General features: G+C 39.7%; 1 protein-coding gene across 1 annotated transcript in view; it reads right to left on the bottom strand.

Annotated features, from left to right (window-relative positions):
• Positions 1-11786, bottom strand: part of opn4a (opsin 4a (melanopsin)) — a 34727-nt gene extending 22941 nt beyond the window's left edge. Inside the window, exon 1 of the mRNA XM_017715884.2 lies at positions 11661-11786. Within this exon, the coding sequence (XP_017571373.1) occupies positions 11661-11786 (126 nt within the window). The remainder of the gene's footprint in view (positions 1-11660) is intronic.
• Positions 11787-16500: the final 4714 nt, after the last annotated feature.

Raw genomic sequence — 16500 nt, 5'->3', positions numbered from 1 at the left:
TATACAGTTATTTCAATTATTTCTTGGCATCTTTCACTTAGGTCAATTTATTAAGTAAAATGATCTCAATGTATTGGCAAATCATTTTCTTGCTTGAAGAAATATGCTTAAAATAAGCAAAATTTTTTGGCAATCTGTAACGTGGAGCGAGGAGGCGGACGCATGTGCTGAGGTAAGCGAGGTCTATTAAGGGCAAATCCAGGGTCATAGTCGCAACACTGAGAGCAGGAGGGACAGACATGATGAAATAAACACTGAATCGAACACCAAACACCACGAGAATACAATACATCCAACAATTCAGACAGTTCAGACAAAGACCAGTCAAGACAAAGGGCAAACACAGGGCTTAAATACAACAGGGCCAACAAGGGATCACAAGACACAGGTGGAAACACAGGTGGGAACAATCAGGGGCAGAGTCACTAAACAAGGGGGCTGGACTACAAAACCAAAACAAAGAACACGAACACATGGAAGGACTGGGAGGGGCCAATCGTGACACAATCTAGTAAGAACATTTGGTGAGGTTTACTTCATTTACTTCTCTTCAAATTGAATAGGATTACGTCACTTATTACTTATTAATTTTATTACTACACTGAGCGACTCATAATGGATTAGAATGTCTGTTCAGTTAGGTATGACTGGTAGTAAATCAGGAGCACTCAAGTGTGCTGGAAGCCTAAAACACTTTCACATTTAGACTTAATTAGAAATGCGGCACACAAATGTACTCAATTTGCATTCAGGAAAAATCGTGTTCATTAGGTCTTATGAATTTTAGAACCATATGAAAATGGGTTTTCCCCGCTGTTGTGTTTTGCTGTGGTAAAAGTCTAATTTAGAGACATTTTACTTGATGCTGCTCTGTCCTGAGGCGATGGCTTCCTGTTGCGATGCGTGAGAGAAGACGCAGGAGAGCCCAAATCAGCACAGATCACCACAATGAAACTATGTAGCAATGCCAGAGAAAACGCTCTTAGGCATGACATACACTGCCTTTATGAGTATTATGAAATAAACAAGGCATTGTAAGAAGTAAACATGGCATTGTACACTCTGCATTGGTTAATTCCATCAAGATGCTTTAAATCAGTGTCATATAAAAGGCAATCAGGCTGTAAAGGCTTCATGTATGGGCCCAACATAATGAATTGCAGCCTCCTTGAAAACCAATCTGCAAGTTACTCAACACATAGATCCAAGATCATCTGCCCGTTCTGCATCAACCGACATCCACCGACAGCCCACTACTAGTCAATAACAGCAGCTGCCCTGAATCCCGTCACCAAACACATCTGACAGCAATGTAAGGAGACAGTTTGTGTGAATGTCTAGGTCAAACAGGCCTGGGAAATTACAAAGTAAAGCTAAGATTAACATGGCTTTCTCACAGAGTTATGCAACCAATGAGATCTGAGAACATAGTCCCCTTTATAAAAGATCCACAGCACTATCCGCATAGCAGAGCCAAACCTCTAAAAAGCAAACTTCGCTCAAAGCACTCAAGGCTCATTTTCTGCCATCAAAACATTTATATAACCACCTGTTAGGCCAAAGTGCTTAGTTTTGTTTTCACAGACGTTATTGCACAATATATCAGTCATCGTTATCAACTCTTTCCATTCTCGTTATCTATATCTGGGCTCCAGCATCGCCACAAAATATGTCGAATAGAGAGATGAGCTTTAATGAGACTAAAAATAATCTAACACAACAGATATTGGATTGGCTTCACTTACCACCTCAGACAATAAGACATCTGTTCTTGATTATCTGCTGGTAAGATTAATGAAAGGTGTTTCAATAGTAGCTTACTTCTTATGTCTTCTGCTCTACTGTCTTGCGGAGTTGGCAAACATATAAAGTCATAAGGAAAAGTTTGGGCTCACTTGATTAAATTACGTTTTGCTGATTTTCTAAGTGGAAATAAGTACACATCCACTACAGAGAACACACTTCTGCACATTTGAATACAATTACTGTTTATTTGCTGATTGTGAAACATGGCCTGTGCAAAGGTTATGCCACATTTTATAGTTTATTTGATTGTTTTTCCAATATGTTAAATCAACATCCTTTTGGGAAAGTCTGTTCACTTTGCATTTTTGTAAAGCCACTAGGCAGTTTTTTCCACTCAAGGCCAGACTCCCATCTCTCCGAATGGAAAGAGACCTAAAAACTTGAAACTGAAGGTCAGATTACTGTTCCAAAAACAAAATCACTGATAAAATCTAATAAAAACTTCACAAGGAGTTTGTATCATTTGGCCCAATAATGCACAAAAAACGTTTTCCCAGGCTGTGCTGGCTACTGCGCAGATCTTGACAATGAGCAGAGGGCTTTTGCTACTCGCTGACTAAGTAGCAAGTTGATTGGCTGTTTTTACTGAAGGCTGGAACTCTGAGAGACTAGAAATTGCAGAAAATGCCAGATTGAAGTTTGTTGTCTGCAGAGGAAGTATCACATGTAATTTGACCAGGGGCATTCAAATGCTTGTGTACAACTGTATCAGAAAGGAGCTGAGATCAGTAAACAGGACACTATACTACCTACACTGTAATGGCTTTTTGTCCAGGTACATTTCATTCATTAAGATACAAACAATGTAAATGTATTTTTAAAGGACGAACATTGCTTTTAATGTCAACAGTGTACTTTAAATAAGCTTAAATCTCTTTTATCCCAGAGAAAAGGTACATATGTGTTCACTTTCACAACCTAATGTTTTATAACAGAAAAATTCAATAGAAGCCTGGAGAGGAAACATATTGTGTGGAGTCAGTACAATTGAAATATATAACCGCAATGGATTAAAGTACAATTATTTTCCCAAATTAAAAGTATTGGAGGTGTATCCTTGAAGATGCCCCTCTTTTTTCTGAGAGTGTGGCAGCACGGCATATCTACTGGATTTATATTAGATAAACAATTTGACTGCAAATCAAAAAATGACCTTTAATCATTTGGCACAATCATTTTAATCATTTCCACAGTTCCAGCTTGTACATTTGAGCTCTGGGGAAGTGCAACATAGACAGAAAAATATCGTCACTGGACAAAAATGACCACAAAAATAAACAGGCTCTGATTAAAAATGTGCCTTGGTAACATTGATGGAAACTCTTAAAACTGGGCCACATGTCAGAACTGTGCTAAGCTTATATCTTTTCTTTGGATTTTTCATCGTGCTAAAAGCCTAATAATGACTGATTATAATAAAGATGAAATATTGATAATAATAGAAGCAATAAACAAATGTCCATCAGCATTTCTATAAATATGTAACAGATATAGCCATCTCTGAAAATATTTAGGCATTTACAGATTTGGTGCTGTTGTAGTTTTACCCCTTGATTTCGAATGACACCATGACTGTGAGCTTTAAAAATAAAGATAAAGAATAATTATATGAATAAAAAGGTTTGGATCTCATTTTAGAAAGGAATATTTGAATAGATAAACATTATGGTCAGAAAGGACGATCGCCATCTAGCAAGTATAGTTTCCTGTATATTGTGGCATTCGCTGTAGCTCTGTCTATTCAGCTGAAGGAGCTTCTGGACATCATGGAGAGATTTTTTTCTCGCAATTGAAAGGATCCGTGGTAACTGTGACGTCTGAAGCCATTAACATCCACCTCTTGACTTCCCTCTTGATGGATTTGTCATTGTGTGTGTGTGTGTGTGTGTGTGTGTGTACCTACCTGCTTATTCTTTGAATTCCTGCCCATCTTGTGGACAACAGTTGTTGGCAAGCCCCTATAATAAACCTACTCTCCACATGCAGCCTGCCTTAAAGCTCCTCTCATTATACCACCAGTCAAGATATTATTGAACAGAAATTAGATGAAAATGTCAATAATATAAATACAATGTGCATCATACAAATCAAATCATACATTTAATTAAACCCTTTAAACCCTTCAAATTTCAGGCTTATTACATACTAAGGCTTATTATTCAGCAGATGGACTACAACGCAAACTAGTTGAGGTCTTCTTAGGTATGGAAGTGTGTAGTGAAACCGGTAGGCCCAAGCCATTGAAGAGGTTAATGATGCATTGGTCTATGCCTCTGATTGGATTATTCAGATTTGTCAGAATCATGAAAGCCTGCTTTGCTTGAAACTGATGTTTCTTTGGCCCTCAGCAAAAATCCCAAGAGCAAAGCTGCTGCTAATACTGGCAAAGTTTGCACTGTGACACAAGCTGTCAAGACTCAAGGTTTACCCATGAGATTCATGTCTTTTACTTTTCCTTCAGTCTCACTGCCTTGAATGTAAACGTCTGGGAGGTTTTCACATTCTCAGAACAAGCTTGTTTCACAAAAGTCTGGTATCATGACAGTAACAACTAAACTCAGACTCCATACTGATTGTATGAGCCACAGTTAAGTGTTTTAATGTCTTGTTCATATTTGTCTTTTTTGTTGGCTTTGTGACTGTGTGCCCTCTATTGGTGGTGGGTGAGATGCGTGACGGGGAGGAAGGGAGATCGGCAATACCCTCAGTTGGTACTCAGTAGGCGTACCCCAGTTCTGCTCGTTGCAAGGCTGCTGCCAATGGGGCCTGTTAGCCAAAACAAACTTGCTCTACCCTGGGATCGCCTAACAGTTATTAATGCGATTTATACGGACTTCATGTTACCACTACATATTTAATTTTGTATTTCTATTTATTTATAATACATTTCCGGCAACATTTTGCATCAAACACTCTTTTTGGATTTCTTGGAAACCAACTGTGAGTCTGACACTCAGTCTGTCTTCTCCTGTGTGGTAAAGACAATTGGAAACTGTAAACAAAGGGTTACAGGGCAAACTCAAACTGTTCTTACCATTACACTGATTCTGTGCACCAACAAAAAGGATTATGTTTTTTCTTTTAAATCAGACTCTACAGGTTTTCCATCACGCATATCAGTAAACACAACTAACAGTAAAAACTGCTTGACACTCAGCTCTGAATTATGAGCCAACAAGTCTTATTTATCATACAGTATGGATGAAAACAGCCAGATCATACAGAACACTTCTACTGGTGCAGACAGAAAATCAGTTTTATTGACTTGTGCTGACAATGCTTTAGATCCTGAATGAACTACATGACCTTAATCCCTCAGGTAAATCATAATCACACATGTGAAACAAATTCAGTCCATCTGCTCAGCTGTGGCAACCCACAGCAAAAGCCCTGTCCCTGTTGCCTTTGTTCCCTTTTATCACTGACGTATGGACATACTGTCCTAATCCCTGTGTTTCTCTGCTCCCACTTCATCTGGTGTATAACATGATGATTATTAGTGCTCTGTTACATAGAAAAACTGTCCCATCAAGCCCAAAGCTCAGTGCCTCATCCTCCAGCTCTTTAATCTGAACTGGTCCTCTTCCCCTACGTGACCCTCTGCCTGCTATTTTCATCTTCAACTGCACCTTCTGGGGGCATTTTTTATTTTCAGATCATTTCAGAGAAAAGTGTTTGAAGAGGACGTCAGGATCCTCTCCTCCAACGGCTGTTTTCACAGAAATGCGGAGTGGGGGTTGGGGGGTGGGGGGATAATCCACATATATGCAGAGTGCTTGCGTTTTGCCCGGCTCTGTCTTACACCACACTCTTAAAAAAGATGGTTATTCGAGGGTTCTTTAGTAAAGGCAAAAAGGCTTTTATTTAGAACCGTGAGTTCTATACAGAGCCAACTGCCTGTCAAAATGATCCTTTACATGGTGACATGTTTCTTCAGATTGAATATGATTCCACACAGAACCTTTTTGAAAATAAGTCTAGTTAGCACCAAAAAGGGTTCTGCTGTTGTTAGAGGCTTGTAACAATAAAAGAACCTTATAGAAAACCACTTTTGAAAGGAGTCTATACAGAGCCATACACAACACGTTCTCCATCAATTTGAAGATGCACTGAGCCATTTAAGCATGAAATGTTTCTATTTAGAACCATTAGAGCTTTCTACTTACATGGAAAACTTTACACATAATTACCTCGAGTGCACAGTTCATAAAGCTTATATGAGGTGCCCTATCCCTAAAGAACCCTTGAAGAACCATATTTTAAGTGTGCAGGACCCATGATTGTAAATAGAACCATTATATTTACTAAAAACCTTTGTAGAACCATCTTTTTAAGAGTGCATGTCAACTGGATAGAGATTTTGACTGGTAAAAGACTCACTCTTAAGGCTTTAGCGATAGGGCACCTCATAAGCTTTTTGAGCTGTGCACTTGAGATTATATGTTAAGATATTTATATGAGCAGTAAGCATTTCTTTACTCAAAAACCCTTTAGACTAACATTAGAATCAAAGCAAATGAATAACCCTTGTAATTTTATGTGTGTGAGTGTGTTAGCTGAACCATTTCCCAAGGAAGTCCAGTATGTACAGTTACCATCCAATACCTGCTTCAGCCAATCAATCCTTCATTAAATTAGACCAGGTCCTGCTGATTCTTCCATGGAGACTCTGTGGGTAACCAGACAACCAGTTCTGAAGTGCACACAGGGGAATCGTGACTAGTAGGGCCTGTTCACATCTTGCATCTTACATGCATTTTTGGTGATCAGATCATGTGCAGATTTTGTTTGACCACATGAATCGGCAGGTGTAAACACACCCAGGACGACTGTGATCAGTGTCGGATCAGATCATTTAGACCTGAATCTTGACCACATTCAACACAAGTGTAAACGCAATGCATTTTCAATATCCGTATACAATTAAGTGAGCGGAAATGCGTCTGCCTAGCGCTAATTAGTAGGTGAGAATCAATAATAAAACAAGGACACACAAGTTCTCCAAACCAAGAGCCTGAAAAAGTACAGTCTGATCTCATTAGCCCACACATTTTAGCGAAAAGTGAAAATGGAATATGATCCGGACATCAAACACGTGGTAAAGCAAGGAGTAAACAGATTCTAAGAGCTAGGCCTTCAGTTCGTGCCATAAATGTGAAAAAACAACACCTCTATGATCACGCTGTCTTTTGCTAGCACCACTATATGATTCAAGTATCATTTTAGTGCTAAGATGACTTTTTTGGCCATTCTAGATTATGAAAAGGCCATTTCACACGTTTTATTTTGAACCCATAACAGACTTATTAACATATACAATAGGATCCAAATAGGATCCTTTCGAATTTAAGACAAGGTTTTCCATTACAAATTATATTGCTGGCATAACAATTCCAGTGAAAAATAGTCTTTGGAATTTTAACATCAATTTCAGAATTTAATTGAATATCAATGAGCACTTGTGATATCCACAAGTTTGTACAAAAGCCTCTGATGATCACCAGTGGTTCAAACGCAAGCTTCAAAGGAAGCAATACGACTAAAATAAGTCTTCCCCTTGTGAGGAAAGCTCATAACGTGGCCAAGGTCACAAATCTGCTTGAATTTGGATAATGACCTAGAGATTGTGCAGAATCCTGAGTACTTCTTCATCATGTTCCAAACATTTGTGTTGTTTATTTTCAGGGTTCTTTTTCAGTAAAGAGCCCTGGCTGGAGCTCCACTGACTTCCATACGTGACAACTGACTGAAGCGCTATGGTCAGGCTACCACTCATACTTGCAGTCAGTGAAGTATCTAGGACTTCCATGAGCCTGGAGTGGTTTTTTTTTCCCACAAAATTTTCTGCAGCCAAAGCTGTTTCTTCTACCACCCTTAGACCTCAACCATAAAGACACACAGTCCTTTCACTGAAAAAAGAATCATCACGTCCATATTGGATCATTAACCCCCACTTCATGATACACATATATCATGTCTTGAAGTGCTTACCTGTAAGTAGTGATTAGTGGCTTTGTGGCTCAGAGTTGATTACTCCCTCTACTGAATATTCAGGATGGGGCTCAATGATTTTGCATGAAATGGTACAATTTAGGAATATCAATGTGTAATAGTACCACTAACGAATTGATTCGATTAATCGATTATTCTTCACTGTTCAATGTCTGCATCATTTCTAAAGACACCAATTGTGTTTTTATTCATGCTCGGTGCATTTTAAATGCGGCCCAAACACGGATCTGAAAAGGCACTCAAGGCGACATCCAGTCTTACATAACTCGGTATTAGAGAGTCAGCAGATAAGAAGTGACCTGTCTGTCTTAAATGAAATGTATTTAAGCACCCAGATACCCCAGGCCGTTCACATTCTCAAGAGCTGCCATGACCTCCTGCTGTCACTGCAACTGCACAACAGGGAGGTGACAGAGACTAGGTCACTGTGTGGCTCAGTTCACTCATGCAGAAATTATGACAGATTAAAGCACTTTAATCTTAGGCCAGTCTGCCTATGCTGAAGAAAAAAAGATCATCTCAAATCCCTCAGAACATGATGTGTTAAACTTCATGCCAATGACACCAAACCCGAGAAACCTGACAGCTCAGTCAACTGCAGAGACCTCCACAAACGTTCTGATTAGCTACAGATGTTCGACCACAATAAACAATGTTATTAGTCTATCAGTGCAGATTTCACATTTCAGTTGTGTGTGTTGACTGCAGGATGAGCCTCCTGCTGTGCTTAATGTCCCTGTGGATCTCAGAACACTGAAAGGAACTCATACGCACAACATCTCTAATAGCCTCCCTGTTACTATATCAATTAAGAATGTGATTTTTTTTAACCGTGGGATAAAATGATGATATTAAGTTTTATGCAAGGAGAGTCACACGCTTCACCTGAGAAAGGGCAAACAGAGAAACGAAAGATGTCCAAAAGTGGTGCAGCAGGAGATTTTGAAGGTGAAGCTGGAGTCCTTTGCTGTCTGCTGAGCTGAGATGATAAACATGATTGAAACATTGTGTGTGTGTGTGTGTGTGTGTGTGTGTGTGTGTGTGTGTGTGTGTGTGTTTGGCCTCACCACCCATGTCTCTCACAACTGTCTATCAAATCATTACACTAAAGCATTATTATAGACCTAAAAAGCAGCAGAAGGTTTCCAGCAAGGTCACAAATGTACTGCATTAAACTTTAAGGGCATGCATGATGGCACACACATCAGTTTGTACATTACTTACACATTCGTTTTATAGCTGCTACCAATTCATTTATAGTCCATACTAAATAATAAGGGCTCAAGTGGTGAAGGGAAAGAAAGCTTATCGTCGCTATAGTAATGTAAACTTCTTATCATCAAAATTTATTTGTCTTGTGACAAATATTTCATATATTGTGTCTCATCAACTGATCAAACATTTTGCTATCTACTTATAACAAAATCTGGCAAATTTGACTATAAAGTGGACAGGAGTCCATCATCCCTCAAAGGGCCCGGTAACGCTGAGATAAATAATTGGCTCATTACAGTGATTTATCAGTCCACTCAGGCTTTAGCAGAAACTTTGTAACAGTGTTTGTAAAAAGACATTTTTATAGTTCTTCTTCTGAGTATGAAGCTTATTTTAAATTGGATATAAACAAGCATTATGGTCATTTTTTTAAGACGGTAAATATTTTTACATTTAAGTATTCCAAAATGTAAAAAGTATGTAAAAGGTAACTGTATTCTGAATACATGTTATCAGTACTACAGGCCTTTTATAGCACACATAGCACAAATAATGGCGTTATACAGTTTTCAAAATAGGCTATATATATATATATATATATATATATATATATATATATATAAAATTACTATTGATGAAGGGTCTCCATGAAGATGCCTACCAGAATGAACCTTTGACTTTTGACTTTTGTGTCACCTACCTGTGATATTGCTCTACAAAACCTGTCTGCCTTGTGCAAAGTTCAAGAATTTTTTTTTTGTACATGAAAACCTTACAAGCGGCATAAGTAGATTTTGGGGGAACATTCACACAATGTAAATGACAGCTGGCAAGCAAAAACTGAAAAATTTGAAGGGTGCATGTGAAAAAGTTAGCAATATAGTAAAATAATAATAAAAAAAAACTTGTAGATAGAAATTAACCATTTGCTTCAATATAACCGACCTGCATCCTATAGAAAAAAAGGTTTAGCTTTCAAAAAAAAAAAAAAGCTAGAACTATTTTTCTAGTAAATCTGAGAACTCGCCACATCTGCAGCCTCAACACTACTTGCACAGACTCGTTGAATAAAGCGAATGGAGGGAAACGTACAGCTGAAAACAGAAAGAGCTGGGCAGTGTTTATCTTTCTTCATGATGTATCATTCTAGGCCCTGAAAACACACCCAACCCATTCTCCAAAGTAAAATCAAAGCATTTTCTAAAGCTCAGCCCAGATAAACAGTCTGGACAGACTAAGTGCTTAGCTGCAGAACTCCAAGATGCTCAAATAACTGAACTCCTGATCTTATCACCAGCCTCACTCAGACAGGCTGTGCTGAGGAGAGGCAGCACAGGCTCCTTAACACTTCTGCGCTTGATAAAGCTCCTTAGGACATTCAGTACATCACACCGTCCAGTGAAGCAATGATATAACCTACTAAAGCTTCACTACTCCAGCTGAAACACAACACCAGAATGTTCACTCACCTCTAAGTCTTCATTCACTCTCAACCCTTAATCTTCATTCATTTGGTAACAGTTTATTTGGATGATCAACTGTAGAAGCTTAAAGAGGAACTCTTCTTATTTTTCAAAATTTCTGCATAATTAAATGGGTAAGATATAAACAAAGACATTCAGAGCTGTCTGGTGTGAAATGTTCCATTGTAGAGAACTTTACAAAGTCAGAATTGTTCATAGTGGTGGTGATAGGAACTAGACGTCTGAATTGTTTAATGCCTAAAGCTCTCTCACAGACAGTTTTTACATGAAATGGTTACAAATGCACTGTCTGATGTCTGAAACGCTGATTTATGAAGATTTTGAGAGTTTTTAGGCCTAAAACATGGTTTTTAAAGCGCTATTATGGCAGAGACATCCGTGCAAAGACAACATATGTTTCCAGATTTAGCAGATTTTACTGAACTTGCATTTTGACTGCACTTGCATGGTTGGCATTGATTCCTATCGCCACCATGTAAAGAAATCTGAGTTGGTAATTATGTATAATTAATGTGTCACTTCACATCAAACCACTGTGAATGACTTTGTTAACATCTCAACCACTGAAAGTCCTCTTTAACTTGTTGTTGAATCATAGTCACCTAAATCTCTACTAACATCACCTTGATTTCTTTTACTCTAATCTAAACACTCAGTCTAAATCCTAAAACTATCGTCTCTACACTGTCAAAAAAGGTACTGTGCAAATACTTTTTTTTCATTCCTCAAGGTATAAACAGTTTAAATGTAATAAAAACAAAGTAAAAACCTTTGAAGGGACAACAATGGTTTTAAGGTCCATCTGTGTACTTTAAATACATTATATTTAAGGTGAAAGGTGCGTATTTGTACCCTCTCATAACCATTTTTTTAAAAACAGAACAATAAAAGGCTAGAAGCAAGACGAAGTGTTTGGAGATAATGCAACTTTTCATGTTCCCCAACTAAAGGTATTAAATAAATATAAAATAATATAAAATCACTTCCACTGGCAGAGAGAATGCATCAGCTACTCAAGACATGATGTTTAAGTAAAGGATGCATGTCTCTGTTCTCTATTCCGCAGTCACTCAACGCTTTGAATTGCCAAACGAAGCCAAACATCATCCTGCACAAATGTAAAGGGGTCACAGTGTAACTCACGGTAGCTGCAGGCTGGATCTCCAGCTCTCTGTGGTTCCACGTGGTGAGAGTCTCCACTTGTGCACAGCTCGGATCAGTAGTGGGACATGAGACCTTCACGACGGAGCGCAGCGCTTTACTACTCATCCTCACTCTATCTGTCTGTCTGTCACGCTCTCTCTATGTGTGGGTCCCTGCGGATGGACAGAGTGTGTGCAGCCTGTGAGGAGTGTACGTCTTACACACGCTGTGCTCGTCTCTCTGCTGAACAGATGAGGAGGAGCTGCACTTTCATTATAGCACACTATAACATTCATAGGGTTAGGGTTAGTCTCTCCTCCCTGGGAGGCTCTGCTTCGGCTGTGCAAGCTCTGATTGGTCCTCTCCTACTCTGGCTCCAGCCTAGCCCAGCCCACTTATCATCACACCCACCTGTTTATCACTCATCACGGCCAGCGTTGGGCAAAATACCTAAAAAAATGAGTGATGACTGAATATCAATTACACTGTCCTGAATATGTTCAGTAATGTGTTCTGTTACAATAAACAAAACAGTAACACATCCAGAAAACATTTTGAACACATTTACAATCTCAGTGAAGCAGATGGGATTTTTTCCTTTTTTTACTTAGTTCACACAGTTCTGGGCAGTTACTGGTTGGCAGTTTTCTTCATGTGATTCTCCACTGTTTTTTCGCACTGCCTGCTTTGGTCCAGCGCTGCACCCATAATCCCCTGAGCAAGAGTCCAGTACAACACAGAAGCTAAAGTTACCACTTGCAAACATGTCTTCTGAGTAGGTTTAGTTTGATCATCTTTCGAAAGAACTCGAGGAAACTGAAATTTATAACTGGCTCATCACCTTGATTTATCAGTCTACTCAGGCTTTAGCAGGAACGCCAGTGTCCAGTGAGGTTCTCTTTAGAGTTCATCTAATCAGCATGTTTGCAACATGCCATGCACTGTTTCTAAAACAGCTAATAAACAAGCATTGAAAATGTTGCTTTTGAATATTGTGTTGTATGTTTGATTTAGTGCATAAGTATTTTAAAAACATTCTCCCAAAAATATAAAGGGTAACTGTATTCTGAATACTGCCTTCACAACCTGTATTTACTAGTATTCTTTTACTCTCCCACCCCGATCACGGCTGGTGTATGTCCCTCTGTAAAGTCTTCAGTTTAAAATCTTGCATGTGCATGAGCTGAAGTACAACCCCAATTCCAATGAAGTTGGGACGTTGTGTAAAACATAAATAAAAACAGAACACGATGATTTGCAAATCCTTTTAAATCTATATTCAATTGAATACACTACAAAGACAAGATATTTCATGTTCAAACGGATAAACTTTATTGTTTTTTGCAAATATTCACTCATTTTGAATTTGATGCCTGCAACATGTTCCAAAGAAGTTGGGACAGCGGCAACAAAAGACTGGGAAAGTTGAGGAATGCTCAAAAAACACCTGTTTGGAACATTCCACAGGTGAACAGGTTAATTGGAAACAGGTGAGTGTCATGACTGGGCATAAAGGGAGCATCCCTGAAAGGCTCAGTCGTTCACAAGCAAGGATGGGGCGAGGTTCACCACTTTGTGAACAATATTGTTGAGAACGCTTCTCAACATGCAATTGCAAGGAATTTTAGGGATTTCATCATCTACAGTCCATAATATCATCAAAAGATTCAGAGAATCTGGAGAAATCTCTGCAAGTAAGCAGCAAGGCAGAAAATCAACACTGAATGCCCGTGACCTTCGATCCCTCAGGCAGCACTGCATTAAAAACCGACATCATTCTGTAATGGATATTCCCACATGGGCTCAGGAACACTTCAGAAAACCACTGTCAGTGAACTCAGTTCGTCGCTCCATCTACAAGTGCAAGTTAAAACACTGCCATGCAAAGTGAAGCCACATATCAACACCACCCAGAAACGCCGCCGGCTTCTCTGGGCCCGAGCTCATCTGAGATGGACTGACGCAAAGTGGAAAAGTGTCCTGTGGTCTGACGAGTTCACATTTCAAATTGTTTTTGGAAATCGTGGACGTCGTGTCCTCCGGGCCAAAGAGGAAAAGGACTGTCTGGATTGTTATCAGTGCAAAGTTCAAAAGCCAGCATCTCTGATGGTGTGGGGGTGTGTTAGTGCCCATGGCAGGGGTAACTTGTACATCTGTGAAGGCACCATTAATGCTGAAAGGCACATACAGGTTTTGGAGCAACATCTGCTGCCATCCAAGCAACGTCTTTTTCAGGGACGTCCTGCTTATTTCAGCAAGACGATGCCAAGCCACATTCTGCATGTGTTACAACAGCGTGGCTTCATAGTAAAAGAGTGCGGGTACTAGACTGGCCTGCCTGCAGTCCAGACCGTCTCCCATTGAAAATGTGTGGCACATTATGAAGCACAAAATATGACAACGTCAATAAAAAACAAAAAACAATAAAGTTTATCTGTTTGAACATTAAATATCTTGTCTTTGTAGTGTATTCAATTGACTATAGGTTGAAAAGGATTTGCAAATGATCATATTCTGTTTTTATTTATGTTTTACACCACGTCCCAACTTCATTGGAACCTACCTTATAATTCTTATTACAGGCTGTAGCCCCTTTAACTCTAAGCCATTCATCATTGGTCAGCTTCTGACCACAGAACTACTGCTGAGCAGGTACAGACACAAAAGTGACATAGTTGTTTGAGTGACGCTGGTACACGTGGAGTTTTTACACACATCGGTGTACCTGCTGGGTTGAGAGCAGAGACACAGAGCGCAGCCTATGCATCATTCCCTTTTCCAAGAAAATATAGAAAATATATAATGTGTTTACTATGTTGTATTTCGCTGTGTGTTTGCTTGGTGAGGATTGAAGGGTTAAACATTTGACTGAACAGTACAGTAAGTGTGCTTTGAATCATCAATCTTGCCATAGTTTAGTAAGAATTAGACGTAGTTTGTTCAGAACAATCAATATAATTACCGGAATATTTAAATGAGATTTTTTTAAATAAACATATTTATTATAGTTTTCACTGAAACTGCAAAACAAATGTTTGCCTGGAAGTTACGTGTTAGCTACCTCCTTTGGTGAGTTCACTTTATCGCATGTCTTCAGCTGCATCAATAAATCAAGAAGTGCTGCTTTCTCTCTCAGAGACCGTTACTGCTTTAGGAACTAACAGTGTGTGTTTTACAGGGTAAGATAAGATAAGATAATGCTCCGCAGCCTCCTACCTGAGGGGAGTGGGACAAAAAGTGTGTGTGCTGGGTGAGTGGGGTCCTTCATGATGCCAGTGGCCCTTTCCCTGCATCTGGAGGTGTAAATGTCCATGGTGGTGGGAAGGCTGACTCCAACAGTCCTCTGTGCAGCCTTCACCACCCTCTGCAGAGCTTTCCTCTCTGCCACAGAGCAGCTTCCGTGCCACACGGTGATGCTGGAGCACAGAACGCTCTCCACCACAGGGGAGAGGGGAGGGGAGGGATGGTGTTGCCCCTTCTGAGATCCACAATCATCTCCTTTGTCTTCTTCACATTGATGCAGAGATTGTTCTCACTGCACCAGCTCTCCAGGTGTTCCACCTCCTGCCTATAGCCAGACTCATCACTATTTGCGATGCATCCAACCACTGTCATGTCATCTGCAAACTTTACAATATGACAGCCTGGATGGATGGCTGAGCAGTCATATGTGAACAGTGTAAACAGGAGGGGGCTCAGTACACAGCCCTGAGGGGAGCCGGTGCTGAGGATGATGGTAGAGGAGGAGATGTTGTGGATCCTGTTAGCAGCTGAGATTAGGCTGAACTTCTCTGGGTTGTGATTGCAGAAACACAGTCTGTATTAAAAAAGTGCTTACTTGCTGCATTTAATCAAATTCTGTGCTTGTTTATTAGCTTGTGCTTGCTACAGGGTTAATAAACTTTTCAAAGTAGAATTCCATGACTTTTCCATAAATTTTCCATGACATAAAATGAAATTTCTATGCCAAACATTTAATGTAGTTCTGAGCGATATATCATCTATGCCAGTATACCGTGATACTGACATGCATTATATGGACAAAAGTATTGGGACACACCTTCCAATCATTGAATTCAAGTCATTCAGTCCCATTGCAACAGGTGTATTAAATCAAGCACCAAGCCATGCAGTCTGCCTTTACAGACATTTGTGAAAGAATGGGTTGGTTTAGAGAGCATGAAGCAGCAGACACTAAAGGCAGGGTCACCGAGTGCTGAGGCACATTGTGCACAGAAGTCACCAACGCTCTGCTGACTCAGTAACTGCAGGGTTCCAGACCTCCTCTGGCATTAACCTCAGCACAAAAACTGGGCATTGGGAGCTTCATGGTATGGGTTTCCACCTGCATGCAAGCCTTCCATCACCAAGCACAATGAAAAGTGTCAGATGGAGTGATGTACAGTACGCCACCACTGGACTCTGGAGCAGTGAAAATGCATTCTGTTGAGTGACGAATCACACTTCTCTATCTGGCAGTCTGATGAATATTTTTAGAGATATAATTTTAGAGATTTTAGTCAGTGAGTCTAATCCGCAATATCAGTGAACTTTGACGCAATTTTTACAGTATTTAGGAGGGATGTAACGAGAATGAGTTCACAACATTGAGTATCCAGAGTACAACAAAGACTGTATCAAATCAGATCAGTGAGAGTACCTCGGCAGTCAGCTCATCATTTCTTAAAGTAGTTGCAGCTGATATTTGTTTAGCTGCCACTGTGCAGACCAAGTGGTATGAGTTAATGTGTACAGTTTAAACATGCTGGCCTTTCATATAAATATATGTGCTGCAGAGCAGAGCACTGAGAAAGCTATACCAGAGCTGGCTAATGAGGAG

This window comes from Pygocentrus nattereri, chromosome 5 (assembly GCF_015220715.1).
Source record: "Pygocentrus nattereri isolate fPygNat1 chromosome 5, fPygNat1.pri, whole genome shotgun sequence".
Lineage (NCBI taxonomy): Eukaryota > Metazoa > Chordata > Actinopteri > Characiformes > Serrasalmidae > Pygocentrus > Pygocentrus nattereri.
This window is presented reverse-complemented; position numbering and strand designations above follow the sequence as displayed.